Raw genomic sequence first — 15,725 nt, forward strand, 5'->3', positions numbered from 1 at the left:
TCACATTCATAAACAGTTTCAAGTTTTGATACAAAAATGGTATTGTAAAATAAGGAGGAAAAGACTCCACAGATCTCAGAAAGAGTGCTCTAAATGATTGGTAATGCCCTTTTAACTCCTGGTATCAATGATTCTCTGATTATATACACAGAAAATGAAAAGTGTAACTCGGGCTACAGTGAACAAGAGTTAAAACAGCAACCTAAGCTCTAAATCCCAAGCAGCTGATATAAAGGTCCAGAAACTCACAATAACCTAGTTAACAGTTGATACAATATTCATAGAGCAAACAGTGAAAGAATTTCATGGTGTGTTGATGAAACTCAGTTTAGCAACATCACCAGCAATTGTTACCAGTGCCTAGATACTCAGTTTCAGGGGTGAGATGGAGAACAAATTCCAATAAAAGCCTGTAAGATGTTAGCACTACTACTTGTTTTATATGATGATAATCATAAAATAGATTTTATAAATCATTAAACAGATCATAATTTTCTTAGAAAGAAAAACTTTGAATTATGCTATAATGCATCATTCCCCTCCTCAAAGAAAGCATTTTAAAATTACAATCTTTCAATAAATAGATTGGACATATTATTAAAAATTACGCTGGGAATCCAAACAGATTTTATCTAAGTTAACACTGTATTTAAATATCTACAAAAAATCATTTGAAATACAATTCACTACAAAATCAAAAGAAATTCATGTCATAGTGGGCATATTTAAACACCCGACAGTCTAAGTGTGACCAGACACTGCAAATAAGGAATTAAGACGGAAAGATGAGCTTTGTATCTTACTAAATTGTCCATGAGGTAATTCAGTCTTTTGCCATCTTCAGAGATGTTTTCAAATTATTTTCACATGACCCTGATCCATTATGTTACAAAAACAAAATTAAACATTTTTTTAACTCTTTTTATGTAAAAACAATCTCAGACTTAAGGAAAAGTTGCAAGAGCATATTTTTCCTAAACTATTTGATGTCATTATGCCCCATTAGCCCCAAATATTCTTTTGTGTATTAGCTACAGATAAGGATATTTTCCTAAATAATCCCAATTTAACAAAGTTTAAAAATTAACACTGATGTATTACTATCACGTAACCCTCAGATTCCATTCAAGTTTCACCAACTGTCCCATTAGTGTCCTTTAGAGCAAAAAGCTACAGTTCAGGGTCACACATTGCATTTCATTTTCATGTTTTTCAGTCTCCTTCAACCTGGAACAGTTCCTCAGTCTCTCCTTGTCTCTCATGACCTTGATATATTTGAAGATTAAAGGCCAGTTATTTTGTAGACTGTGCCTTAATTTGGGTTTGTCTGATGTATCTTTATGACTGGATTTCAGTTATATATCTTTGGTAAGAATACCCGAGAAGCGATGCTGGGTTCTTCTCACTGCATTCTATAAGGTGGCACACAGTTCTGATTTGACCGTTACTGATAATCTTAACTCTGACCGCTTGATTAAGGTAGTTATTGCCAGGCTTCTCCACTGTAAAGTTACTCTTTTTCTCTTTTTAATTATTCTGTGTGGAGCTATTTTGTGTCATTATACAAACATCCCATTCCTCATGACTGATTTTATTCATTTATTTATATAATTATCAATTTATGGATTCTTATTTTATTCAATGTGCTACAATCTGTAACTGTTATTTATTTTGATATCCAAACTGTCCTAGTTTTGGCCAGCTAGAGCCTCTTCATGTGGGCTTCTGTATTCTATTGACATGTCCCCATCGTCCTGCAGCACTTCCTTACTTTCTACATCTTCAGATGTCCCAGGTTTATTGTGACCTTTCCCTGCTCCAGTGATGGAATCTACCATATTTCAAAAAAATCCTGGTTCCTATGTATGAGTCCTCTTCTCATAAGCCTCCTAAGACTAGAAGAGATGGGCTCTTCTTTCATTTCTTTGATCTTCCTAATTCTAGCTTCACGGCTTCATCTCAATAGTGAAGATGGTATATCTTCTCCAGAATATGAGAAAACATTGTACTACTTCTTATGTACTCATCTTAAATGACAATCAGTTGATGAATTTCCAAAGTAAAGTGGTGAAATGATTTAAAATCAGGCAAGTTTAAGACTGGCAAAAAATCTCTCCAATACTCTACCCTATAATATTGTGAATTTGTAGTAAAAACTCTCGACTGCCTCTCTTCCTCTAAATTCACTATATTCTAATTGAATATGCTATACTAGAAACTTTGATTCATGTAATACAGTAATAACTGTTAAGCTTTGAAAGTTTTCTAGCTGTAAGTATCTACGACCATATTCCCAAGTGTTAGGGTGAAGATAAACAGTAAGGAAAAGGTACTCTCAAGATTCTTTTAGAACTAATGGACAAAGTCATGGCTCATCTCCTTTAGTGTGACTGATGAAGCTGAGTCACTGGTGAAACACTTGTTTCCAAGGACATTATTTGGTACAGTAACACGACCACGATTTTACACGCACAAAAGTAGTAAATCATTTCAAGGGAATCATATGAGTACTTTCTCAGGAAAACCAGCAAGAGAATATAAGACTTGGCTTGACAGTACACAAATTCATGTTAGTAATACACTTTCTTAAATAATCAAATTGGGAGTGGAGAGTGATGCGGTTACACAAAGCTCTGTTGTAAAACATGAGAAAAGACACATATTTTAATCACCAAAAATGTAAATGCTGGTAAAATACACTGAAGTATTTCACTGTCTGATAAGTATGTCCTGAGGGATATAAAAGAAATGTACTTGTATACGTTGTGACACTGACACACCTCTTCCTGCAACAGCAATGATTTAGCATAAAATTACAAACCAGGGACTTTCAAATGGTTTTTGAACTAATTCTCCTAACAACCCTGTGAAATAACTATTATAGTAATTGTTTTTACAAACAAAGAATCAAAGGCTCTGAGAGATATCCTGACTAAGATAACAGAGCTAGTAAATGGCTGTTCAGATTTAAACACAGATCTTCTCTAATTTAGCACAAATTTAACTATGCCGCGAAAGTGGCATGAAAAAACTAAAAGAAAAACAACAGAAAATGAAAATAAAAGTTAAAATGAGATGTTTCAAAAAAGATTATTTAAAGAAAGAAAAGGAAAAGAGAAAGAAATGAACAGCTCAGATAACTAGAGAGGAGAGAGGAGATGACAAATCGCGGAGGGAGAGCATGCTGCTTAGGCACAGGGTACAAAATAGGAAAACTGCCTGGTTTCTCTTGGATATTCTAGTGACTGTATTGCAGTGATATAAACTTAGTTTAGAAACTGTTTTCAAATTTGAAGAACTTCTTTCTATTCAGCATCTGCTTTCTTTTAGATATGAGAAAACTCATAAGACAGAAAATTTCAGTATACATTGAAAGAAAAAATACTTTGTTCATGAAGCTGAAATAAGGGAAACCTGTAACAAGGTAAGCTCAAACAGAAGCATCAACCTTCAGTATTTTTATTTTTATTTAATAATAATAATCTTTCATTGATTTTCCTGGGTTCTCAAGGATCTAAGTAAATCTTAATATGGAACCCAAACATTTTAAAGCTAAGAACCTACTACCATTCAAGAAAGAACCAAATATCCCCCCAAACAAAGTGACAAAGTAAGGTCAGCCTTGGCTGGTGGTGGGGAGGGGTGAGGGAAGGGAAAGTGATATGGGCCTAGTGTAGGTGGTGAAGCCTGACCAGGTTTAAGAGGGTGTTCGCAGGGGGTGTTGGTGGCCTGGCCCAGGAGTGAGGAGAGCATCCATGTAGGAGGGCAGTCTTGTGTGGGGGGTCAGAGCACACGCAGGATGAAGAGGGTGTCTCCACAAAAGCACGGTGCAGCTTCAGGAGAGGAGGGAGTCCTTGTGTAGGGGGTGGAGGGTGGGAAGGATGAGAGGGGAGATGCCTGGCACAAAGTGTCAGAGCATGAGCTCAGTAAAAAGGATCCAAAAAGAAAGACAACCTGGTATGGGATGTCAGAGGCAAGATGAGGTGAAAAGGGTGTCGACACAGGGTAAGGCACTGTGGTGGCGGCTCGGAGTTGGGCAATAAGAGTCTCAGCTGGTGAAAAGAACGTTTGTGCAATAAAGGGTATAGCAACAAGTGTGGTCACATATAGAAGCACTGATCAAAATAAGTAAATATATTTAGGAAACTTGGAGCAAGGTTTCTCATTGTCAAAAAAAGGAGTTACAAATATGGAAAAGGAGAAAACTAGAACGACTCTGTACTGCTGGATTAAAATGGAAACTATTGGTGTTAACTTACGGTTTCAATAAAGACATATAGACATGATTACGAACATAGATGTAAACGTATATATAAGCACCTACACATGTACACACACACACACAGACGCAATATTTGTTCCCCTGCTCTTTACACGGAGAGGATCTGGGAACAGTGATGTTCCAGTGACAATGAGCATATCTAGTTCTCAACTCTTGATTTCAAAATACCATTCTCCAAAAAAAAGGAAGCTGGGTCAGGGAAAGTACAGGATAAGCGTGGAACATCTTGTTATATGGAAGGACACTATGAGGACAACAGGTGAAACTAGAATGCGGCCTGAGAATTAGATGCAGTGATGTATCTGTGTAAACATCCCGATTTTGATGGTGCATCAAGGTTGTTAGGAGAAAATCTCTGTTTCTAAGAAGCACACATTAAAGTATTTGGAAGTGATGAGGCTTCAGGTCAGCAACTTTCTCTCAAATACTTCAGGGAAAAAAAGTTCTTTGTATATACTTTTTTGTAAGTTTGAGATTAAAAGGATGAACAAATAAATGGAAATGGGCAAAGTGAAAAGGCAGAGAGAACTACTTACTGAGGTCCTCGGCCAGTTGAACTCGTTTACCAGTAAGCAACTTAACCTTCTTCTCGCTATCTTCAGCAAAATCTTCCAATACCTCTTTAACATTTTTCTCTAATCGCCTGACTGTTCAAAGTAAATAAAAAACCTGAGGAGCACCATTTTTATGAATGCACAACGATAATAAAATTAACAATATATGAAAAGTAAGTTCTTATTTTTCTCATGTGAGATCTATTGTTAAGTTCAGAATTCTCAGTTAAAGGGAGAATCTCTACCTGTTACACAGTATTTTTATCAAAATGAAACTAACACATATTCTCAGAGAAAAAATCATATTCTCAGGTCCTAACACTTTAATGGAAGTGCAGATTTCCCAAAAAAACTAACTGATGCTTAGGAGTCTTTTTCTCACAGAGCTTTTATGTAATGAAAGGAGACTTCTGGTATGTTTTATGTCCTATCTTTTTCTATTATGATTTATTATCACTAATATTTTAACAGCAAATTAAAATTTTCGGTTTTTGTAATAAATCTATTTTTAAGAAAGTATACTGGCATCCTTCTATTAAAAATGGATGTTATTACTATATTTTTGATGTCAAAATTAGAAAGCGGTCCCTCTGTGGCTTACCTTCAGTGTTTGTAAGTTGCTGCCGTAAAGTATTTGCGGTGATGGCAAGCATGCGCTGTATTCGCCAAAAGAGGACGACATCGTTGCATTCCAACTGAAATATTGGGCAATTAAGATTACCAGATGCAAATTTAAAAATGAAAACCATGATCATAAACACATACAACTATAGTTGTCCTCCCTTATCCACGGGGCATACATTCCAACCCCAGTGGATGCCTGAAACCATGGATAGTAAGAAATCTTAGATATATTATGTTTTTTTCTTATACATACATATCTATGCTAAAGTTTAATTTATAAATTAGGGACAGTAAGAGATTAACAACAATAACTAAAAATAAAATAGAACAATACACTGTAATAAAAGTTACAACAGATGTCAGGGACCTCAGCATACAATTTTTTTTCTTTCCCTATTAAGTTGAGAACTTACACCTTTTCACCTAAAGGAAGTACTTTATGGCTTTTCTTTAGCATATGTGAATTGTCAGCATCACTACTCTTGCACTCTGGGGCCATTATTGTAAAATAAGGGTTACTTGAACATAAGCACTGCGATACCACGACAGTCAATCTGACAACTGAGACAGCTACTAAGTAACTAATGGATGGGTAGCCTTTGCAGCGTGGATATGCTGGACAATGGGATGATTCATGTCCCAGGTGGGATGGAGTGCGATGGCGTGAGATTTCATCACACTACACAGAATAGCATGCAATTTAAAACTTATGAATTGTTTATTTCTGGAATTTTCCATTAATATTTTTGGACTGCGGTTGACCATAGGTAACTGAAATCAAACTTGGAAAAGCAAAACTGTGAATAAGGGGGAACTACTGTACTCAAGTCAGTTTTTATATTCTAAACTTTAATAATAAATACTCAGATTTACCTAATGCATATATTCCTATTGTAGATAGAAGCTACTAAATCACTGCTGCACTGGATCCATAAAATTCTGCGTGATTTGGGTTCTGTCTGCCCCACACCTATATAGCTTTGATTCCAATGACAAAGCAAATAAACTTGTGAAGTAGAGAATTTCATTACATTATATACAACTAGAAATTCATAGCTTATACCCTTAAATTGTATTTAGTTTCAACTAATGATCATGTTATTTTAAGTATGTCCTTAGGTTAACTGCTGGTCTTTGAGTGTGCACTCAAGCCATTTTTGAAAGTCAGCTCTATATGAAAATAAGTTCATAATACATTTTTTAAAAGAAGCTTATTTTGTAGAGAAGTCTTCTCAACAGTTAAAATTATGCCACTTTTGTAATTTACATAGGTGCATTTAAATATATATATTTTTTTACGCTGCTCAAAACTCAAAAGAAAAGCATTTTAGGGGTCTCAAATAAGATCAGTGATTAATACAACTCTTTCAGAAGGATACTTGAAAAAGCATTTCTGCTTTTAAGAAAATGCTCAAAATACATCAGTCTGCTGCCACCTAGGGGTTACTTTGTAAAATGTGACATTAAACTAAGCACAACTGTCCATTCCAAGAACTTTATACAGCTCGTTTAAAGAATTATTTCAAACAAGATTTTAGTGATATAAAGAAAGAATTACAGTATAACACAGGGGAAAAAGACAATAAAAAACTGTTTTGCAGTATGACTTCCACTCTGCAAATAGATGGTTATGTTATACAGATACGCATACATATAATTGTATCTAGAAAGAGTTGAACAGAAATAAATAAAAACGTTAACTAAAATTACTCCTAGGTCAGGGGATTATAAGTGACTATTCCTTACTGGATATTTTTTACGTTTATTTATTGCATTTATTTTCCACAATGGGGATGAATTATTTTCTAATATGAAAAAATTAATTCTTAAAAACTATTACTAAAAAACATTTCTTCTTGTTTTTTGGAAACCTTACCTCAGAATCTACAAAATGCCTTTGGTAGTAATAAAAGCCTCGTCGACAAAGGTTACAGTGGTTTAGAGCTGTTTTTAAGAAATGTCTTCTATAAACTTGGTGCCAAGTATCCTTAATCTAAAATAAAAAAAGAAAACAAAGACCAAAGAGTTACTGTACTCTCTTCAGGTTGATTGAACACATTCTGAAAAGTCATACACAAAGTTTATTCATAAAAAAGCTAATTAAAACCAAGGGCAATTTTGTTATTCTACCAACTTTTTTTATCCATTAACATTTTTCTTCAAGACAAAGATTAGATTTACTACTACTTTGACTCCTTACCAGTTTACGTACCTCAAAATTTGCAATGTTTTTAACAAGCATTGTTATTATATTCAAATAATCATCTTGTAGAGTAGATAAGGTGGGGATTACCTTGCCCTAGTTAGAGGTAAGCAGTCCAAAGCAAAAAGAAGTTGTGAGCCTTGTCTAAGGACAGAGTTAGGACTAAGAAGCTGGTCTCAGACCATGTCCATCAACCCAACAATATTTCCTTTCTGATTATTAAATTTCATGTTACCACAGTAATATGACCCCCACCACATTATTACTGTATAGTCTGTTAGAATGTTCAAAGTTCTTTCACACCACTGTCTTTTGTTGAGCATAACAATAATAACGTTAAGTAGTTAAAACAAGTATCATCAACACCATTTGACAGATGAGAAAAGCAGGGATCAGAAAGATTATATCAATGACTAGCTAACGGAATGGAACTGGACTAGAATTCACATCTCCTGACATCCAGTACACCCACTATACTTGTTATAGTAAACTTTGCTACCTATTTTATAGCTTCATAAAGTGCACTGAACAAAGTGTCTCTCAGAAAAAATCTGAGACTTTCCTGCCCACAGAAAGTAATTAAGATATACAGCCAATCCATATCCTAAGATATGGGCAAAGTCCCTCCTATTGTATTAACCAAAGTGTCCATACTTACAGCCACATAAAGGTATAATATGCTAGATGTATAACAGCTTTAACTGCTTTGAGCTGCACCAGTTTTCTTTTCTTGTTCTGACCTCTGGTGGAATTTAAAATAAGTATACTCATTTCTCAAGTGCGGAAACATAAATAGCAGATAATCTTTAAAAGAATGTATGTGTGGCTCTGAAACTTCTTATATGATTGTTTCCCCCACTAGAATTACTTTTCTAATTGGGTTTCACGTAAGCTAACCTAAGCCAATATTAAAATGAGGTTTTGATCCCTTGCATCCTAACTAGGGAACATAGGCCCATAAACACTGTTTTTTTTTTTTTTTATTTTCCCCAAATAAGCCTCATGAAGGTAAGCAAAGAGTAGTCTAAACTGTAATTATTTTTATCCTCATATTTATTACAAATGAGGAAAAAGAGATAGATCCCAAAGGCATTATCCAATTTAATAAAAACTCAACATTCATATTTTTTCTAAGTCCACTCATACCTAAGGTACAATTGATTAAAAATATATATATTAAAAATATATATATTAAAAAAATATATATTTGATTAAAAATATATATTAAAAAATATATATTTGATTAAAAATATATATATTAAAAAAATATTTGATTAAAAATATATATATTAAAATAGATATTTGATTAAAAATATATATTAAAAATAGATATTTGATTAAAAATATATATATTTGATTAAAAATATATATATTAAAAATATATATTTGATTAAAAATATATATATTAAAAAAATATATATTAAAAATATATATATTTGATTAAAAATATATATATTAAAAATATATATATTAAATATATATATATATATATATATGTTTTAGCAGAAATTCTATTTTGCAATCTGCAACAGTGTGATGTGGTGCAGAGACCTGGGTGGGTTTCATCCCCTTTTGCCAGAACTTACTGCTCACCTTGCCCAGATACTTCACTTTTCTAAGTCTCAATTTCCCCATTTGTAAATTAAAGCAATCCATTAAAAAAGCAATACTGAGAAAAAAATTTGTGCTCTTTCCACAATTAAAATGACTGAGCTTTTACCGTCAGCAAAAGTACACATGACCAAAGTCAAATTAACCACTTAGATATCTAAGCAACACATTAGAAGTAGTTACGTTTTACTACAAGAAACAAAGACTAAAGAAGCAAGTTCATGCTTTTCAGCAAAATTTATTACCAAGCTTGGATCTACTTCCACTCCTCGGGATTCAAGGTTCTTTCGGACTGTAGTTATCTCATCACTTGCAAGGTAAGCTGGGTGTTCCTCGTTACATTTCAACATCTTCTCCAGTTCATTCTTGGTTTCATTGTGAACAAACTTTAAAATGTTTAAAAGAGGACTGTGTTTAGATGGTTCATGATTTGGCATACTTATAAAAACAGTCTCAATTTTAATAAATATATTGCTATGGCATAACAGGTGCCACAAGCCCAATGACAACAAATGAAAAGAACACAGTACCCTGGCTATGAACACGGGGCAACTGCTTACAAATGTAGAACGACCCGGACTTATGAGAGGCAAAAAGAAAAAAGAAAGCAATCAGCCCTATTTGTGATACTTTACTTTTGCTGAAATGTTTTACTGTGGAAGTTACAGCACCAGGCACCTTACTATGTACTTTCTTTCTTGACCTTCGGGCGCGGTTCAGTCTAGGAACAAGTACCCTGAATACAGGGGAAGGGAAATGTTCTAGAAATTCCTCATGCCTAAGAACCAGATGACTGTAAGGATCTGCAGCTGTTGGCATGTTTCTTTTCTGATAAATTAAATATAAAATTCAGTTTGATTTTCTTAAAAAGTCTTTTTGTTAAAAATCACACTTTAGACTGCTTCTGTGAGGTGCCTATCATTCCTAAACTCACTTTCAGTGTCTTCTCTGTAATTGTTCACAATCTCTTCACCAAAGGAGGAAAACATAGACACACTAGTGATAAGCTTGAACATAAGACTCCTATATGATGCCAATTAAGTTTATCTTTTCATTATCACCTTTTCTTTCAAAACTGCACAGTACAAGAAACCAGCTTCAAATTCACTGACTAATCTAAACAAGTTACTGCCACAGCACTTTGCCCCAAACTGTGCCAAGCTAAAGAATCTGGGTATTTATACAATAACACTTGAACACAAATAACTGGCTTGTAAATGGAACTGCTACTAATTAATATTCTCTGAAAACACGACACTTGAGAAGAAATATATTTCATAAAGAGGAATTTCACTGTTTCCTTATCATCTGCTATTTGGCCTGAGGTAGGAAGGAATCTCTAACTATGATGTTCCCCAACTCTTCCTATTGTGATTTCACTTCCACCTGTCCCCACCACACTTGGTCTTCAGGAGAACAGTACTCTCCCATCCGTCCTCACCAAGAGCTCTGTTAGTTTAGCTCAGACAAAGTGAGAATGTTTCAAAGGAATGGGTTTTTCCTAGAAAACTACGGAAAAAGTAACACCACAAACGTACAAGGTAGTTTTCAGAGCATGGATTTCTCATCTTCAACACAGGACAATCTTAAGTTTCTTTTCCTGCTAAATTCAGTCACTCAGAAAAACAGAAGAATTGTTACACAGCTATCTAAACTTGCATTGAGAGACCTGGGATATTCTCAACCTCTTTTAGAGCCTGTTTCTCATTGTAACCTACAGGTATGAGTTCTAGAACAGTGGTTTTCAACTGGGAGTAGCAGAGTTAGAAAGGTTAGAGGAGAACCTGATTCTGAGTCCAACCTGAGGCTTTGTTTTGAAAGAGAAAATAAAACATACATATAGAAACAAACACCTCCCTGAGTGACTTGATGTCCCCTATCTACACTCCAAATTATGGCTTCTGTTCTACAGTCAGCCCTGGTCTTACACATGCTTCCCTGAAACCGTGAGAGAAGACTCTTCTCTGAAGAGTCTCCATTTTCCTCTTCTAGGCTATAGATCCTTGCACTGACCTTAAAAGTAATTCCTCTACTTCTCTTAAAGGGATACCCTATGGGTTCAAATTCCTGAGAAAAATAACTTACAACCAGGAATCATTTCTCTTCAACAGTGTTTGGCCAAAGTATATTTACCACTAACTGCTGAGGCAAGTTCTCCATCATTGATCGTTCTGGAGACTTCAGGTCTGATTCCACTAGGCCTTGATACCATTTTTCTTTGGAGTTTATCTGCCTTACACCAGTTCTTTCCAATCAATGTTTCTTCCTGTCTCAAAGTCAGACACCTCTGATGGATCCTCTAGATGTTCTTTTCTGACAGACTTCCTCCTCTCAGCCCATATGTAGAGCAGAGATAACTGGTGTACCCTGAACACAGAAATGATCCAACCACTAACTCTGACACTTCCTCAGCTTGTCTTCACTCTTAGTGACTCATTTTTACACAAAAATCATATCAGAAAAAAGAGAAGAGGAAGACTGTCCCTTCGCTATTTTAAAATGAATTGAGACTCACATCTGATAGAAAGCTTATGAAACAAGAAATGTATGAAACTAGGAAAAAATGCGGTGTTGATTACATAATTTAATTAACTCTGTATTTAAAATAAAAACAAAAAATAAAATAAATAAGGAAATAGGAATGATAAGTCATTTGGTAATTTTGTATTCTCTTTATCTAATCCTCTCTTGATATTTCCATATCTTGGTCTCCTTTCTCTAATTACACTGATTCAAGGAATGAAGAAAAGAAAATGGATTGGATGTCACCTCTTTTTCTTATTCATTACTTCCTTTTTTATTTTGACGCTATATTCTATTTACACTCATTTTTATTTAAGGAATGAACATAAGAACAAGATAGTGGTGTACGAATGAATGTGGGATAGGAAAAGACGTCATAACAATAAGGAATTTATACATTTTCTATTTACTTATTTGTAAAGTTATTTATACCTGCTTTTACCATTCTGTTCTTCTGAAATGCTCACTAAATGTCTATTAAATGAATAAATTCTACAATTCTACTTCCTGTCTGAATTTTCATACTTATATTGTGAACACAGGAGCAAAAAAGGCAAAAGAATAAAATAATTTGAATAGACAACAGAAAAATCTCGAGATAATATAATAGAATAAGGTAAAAAAAAAAGTCCTTATATCTTTTATTCTAATCACATTCATTCCATATCCTCTGAAATCCTCATCATTTTTTTTTTCTGTTCTTAGTCTAATCTTCATTTTACCTCAAATAGGGAATTGAAATGAACAAAGTAACCACAAAAGGGGCATATTTCATCTCCCCCTTTTTTTTTTTAAACAGTTTTATTTATTTATTTGTGAGGAAGATCAGCCCTGAGCTAACATCCTTGCTAATCCTCCTCTTTTTGCTGAGGAAGACGGGCTCTGAGCTAACATCTATTGCCAATCCTCCTCCTTTTTTTTTTTTCCCCCCAAAGCCCCAGTAGATAGTTGTGTGTCATAGTTGCACATCCTTCTAGCTGCTGTATGTGGGACGTGGCCTCAGCATGGCTGGAGAAGCGGTGCGTCGGTGCGCGCCTGGGATCTGACCCCGGGCCGCCAGCAGCAGAGCGTGCGCACTTAACCGCTAAGCCACGGGGCCGGCCTCTCCTTTCTTTTAATAACACAGCTACTTTACTTTTTTTTCGTAGTTTACTGTTTATTCTTAAGATTTATTATATTTTAGAAAGGACGATATAAATGGTTGCAATTATTAAGATTGGTTTAGGGGCATGGAAAGGTTATACTTTGATGCTTGAATTAAAATGAATAAAATTATATCATCATAACACCAGAGATTTGTTTGTTTTTACCTGTTCTTGGGTCCGATTCTTCCAGTATAACCACCTCTTTTTCCAGTCTGGACCTACCATGTTTTCAATTGCATTTTCAGCTAGAAAAATTTAAAAAAAATTTTTTAATTCATCAAGAATTTTATCCCTTACCAAGTACATAAATTGTAACTAATAATAATCTTGCTTTCTTAACTACTTCAAAGTGTTCTATCAATATAAAGGTAGATGAAATAAAGAAAAAAAAATTATGATTGATATGGTACATATATAAGAAAATCTAATTATATACATTTAGAATCTATGGCAAGTACAATTGTTATAAGGTTCCCATAGTAAAGTAGCAAAAACTAAAATAGGCTGAATTACAGCTTTTTAGTATGAGTACATATAAACATCATGTGTCCCATTTATTTAATGTATTTAGTAGTTACTAAGCAGTTGACTAAAAAATTCTACAAATATTTCAATTATAGTATTAATGACAAAGACCTCGAAATGTTAATTTTTTCTTTTTCTTGTTTTTTTTAAAATGTTCACTGATGTTGAACGACTCCTTTACCACTGGGAATACTCAAAACTCAATAACTCATGTCTCTACTTACTATCCTTGAGACGAGCCTGAAGAGCCTCTTCCATAAAATAAATAGCTGCATCCCACTGCTGTTTATCAGATATGGACCGGTCTTCTAAAGCATTGTGTTGAATAACCCTCTGAAATAACAAGGAAAGAGAAACAGCTAATTTGATTTATGTCTTATCATTTTAGTAATTTTATTCAAATTGACAGCTTAGCAAATATCCAAAATAACAGATGTATCTAAAACAACATAAAAATAAGTCCCTGCCACACAAATGCAGGAGGTCCTATTATCTGCCTGCTTATTTGTCAGTTTTCTGTCTAAAAGAAAAAACAGTGGAGATATTCTCCTAGCCCAAATTAAACGCGTTGACCATCTCTAAGATAGTCAGAGAGAGAGAAGAAAGAAAGAGAGAGAGAGGCATATTACACAGGTAACTACATAAAATCCAACATTTAGAACCCTGGCATTCAGGAGTTAATAATTCAGATCATCTGTACCTCTTCTTTTTGCCATACGACCTATGTGTTAGCATTTTCAAAAAAGAGAGGAGAAAAAACAATAATAATCATTATCTCACTGTTAACAGCAATGAAAAATGTATGGAGGGACGCTTAAAAGGTCTAGACAATCGTAAGCAAATGTTAGTTATTTAGTATAAGAAAATTGGTTTCAAATTTTATAATTTTTGAATGAATGAATAAAAATGGCACCATTCTCTCAGAAAGTCTTAATGAGGCATTTAACAAGAATGAATATGGTTTTCAACTATGAAGACCAACATTTCTTCAAAAAAAATTTTAATTTCCACCAGCCAACAGTGAGATACGTATTTTCTTAGAAAACTGCTCAATCTTATCTTTCAGCAGTGCCTCTCATCACTGTCTGAACAGAGCAGGTGCTTAATAAGGTTTGATTATGGTGATGGAACGTTCTACATAACAAAAGATTTATCAGGTGGTGGAGGTCAGGAGCCAGGCTTTGTAATTAGAGTGGGGCCTGTACCCCAGCTTCGCCAAAGACAATAATAGGACTGCTTAAGAATTAAATAAAATAATGCTTTCAAAATCCATAGCAGAGTTTCTGGTACCTTGTAAGCATTCAACACATGGTAGTTAGCATTATGATTTTAGAAGTCTAACATTTTATGACTCAAATCCACTGAAAACCAATGCGTCTAATCCCTTTCATTACCACAAAGGGTAAAATGAGAAGCAGCTATCTATAGTTCAGGCCCATGTAATGGCGAGGGGATGACAATTTGTGAAAGTTTATAGAAGCCTATTTACTGTGAAATCATAGCCAAGAAAGAAATAGCAGAGGGTGATTTTAGAAGGGCGGAGAAACACCACAGGCTGATTACAGCTCATAAATCTCTTTCCTTCATTATTTTAAGTTCAGAATCTAATTTAAACAGTCATATAAAAATAGTCCCCTATAAAAGAGTATCAATTTGAGAAATTATATAAAAATATGAGGCCAGGGGCCGGTTCTGTGGCATAGTGGTTAAGTCCGGCACGTTCCGCTTTCAGCGGCCCAGGTTCGTGGGTTTGGATCCTGGGCACAGACCTACACCACTCATCAGCCACACTGTGGTGGCGACCCAGGTACAAAACAGAGGAAGACTAGCACAGATGTTACCTCAGGGTTAATCTTTCTCAAGCAAAAAAAAAGAGGAAGATTGGCAACAGATGTTAGCTCAGAGCGAATCTTCCTCACCAAAAAAAGAGAAAAATATGAGGCTGACACCCTACTATACAAAAGACCTACCAAGCTGTCCTCTGCAAAATCATTCCACTTGTGGCGTTTAATACTTTCTTCCTTAACAGCCTCTTTAAGTTTATCAAATATGTCATCATGCTCTTTTCCTTTTGGTTCTGTCATGAAGCGGGAAAATTCTTCTTGTAGGGTCTCCCAAGCAACCTAGAATTATTTAAAAGAAAAAAGCTATATTTATACTACATACTTTTATTTAATGTGTAACATGAAAAATAAACACATGAATTTAAGCCAAATAGACATGAGAAACCAGCTTATCAAAAAATATATATAAAATAT

At 34.5% G+C, this 15,725-nt stretch overlaps 1 protein-coding gene across 4 annotated transcripts in view; it reads right to left on the bottom strand.

The window, feature by feature from the left end:
* OPA1 (OPA1 mitochondrial dynamin like GTPase) overlaps positions 1-15,725 on the bottom strand; it is an 87,670-nt gene that overhangs the window by 18,255 nt on the left and 53,690 nt on the right. For all 4 annotated transcript variants that reach the window (XM_058556100.1, XM_058556105.1, XM_058556101.1 and 1 more), the window contains 7 exons: positions 15,438-15,590; positions 13,692-13,800; positions 13,108-13,187; positions 9,520-9,660; positions 7,337-7,453; positions 5,438-5,531; positions 4,819-4,929 (listed from right to left, as the gene is read on the bottom strand). In XM_058556100.1, coding sequence (XP_058412083.1) covers positions 4,819-4,929; positions 5,438-5,531; positions 7,337-7,453; positions 9,520-9,660; positions 13,108-13,187; positions 13,692-13,800; positions 15,438-15,590 — 805 coding nt within the window. The remainder of the gene's footprint in view (positions 1-4,818; positions 4,930-5,437; positions 5,532-7,336; positions 7,454-9,519; positions 9,661-13,107; positions 13,188-13,691; positions 13,801-15,437; positions 15,591-15,725) is intronic.

The sequence above is a fragment of the Diceros bicornis genome, chromosome 15 (genome assembly GCF_020826845.1).
Source record: "Diceros bicornis minor isolate mBicDic1 chromosome 15, mDicBic1.mat.cur, whole genome shotgun sequence".
NCBI classification, from domain to species: Eukaryota; Metazoa; Chordata; class Mammalia; order Perissodactyla; family Rhinocerotidae; genus Diceros; species Diceros bicornis.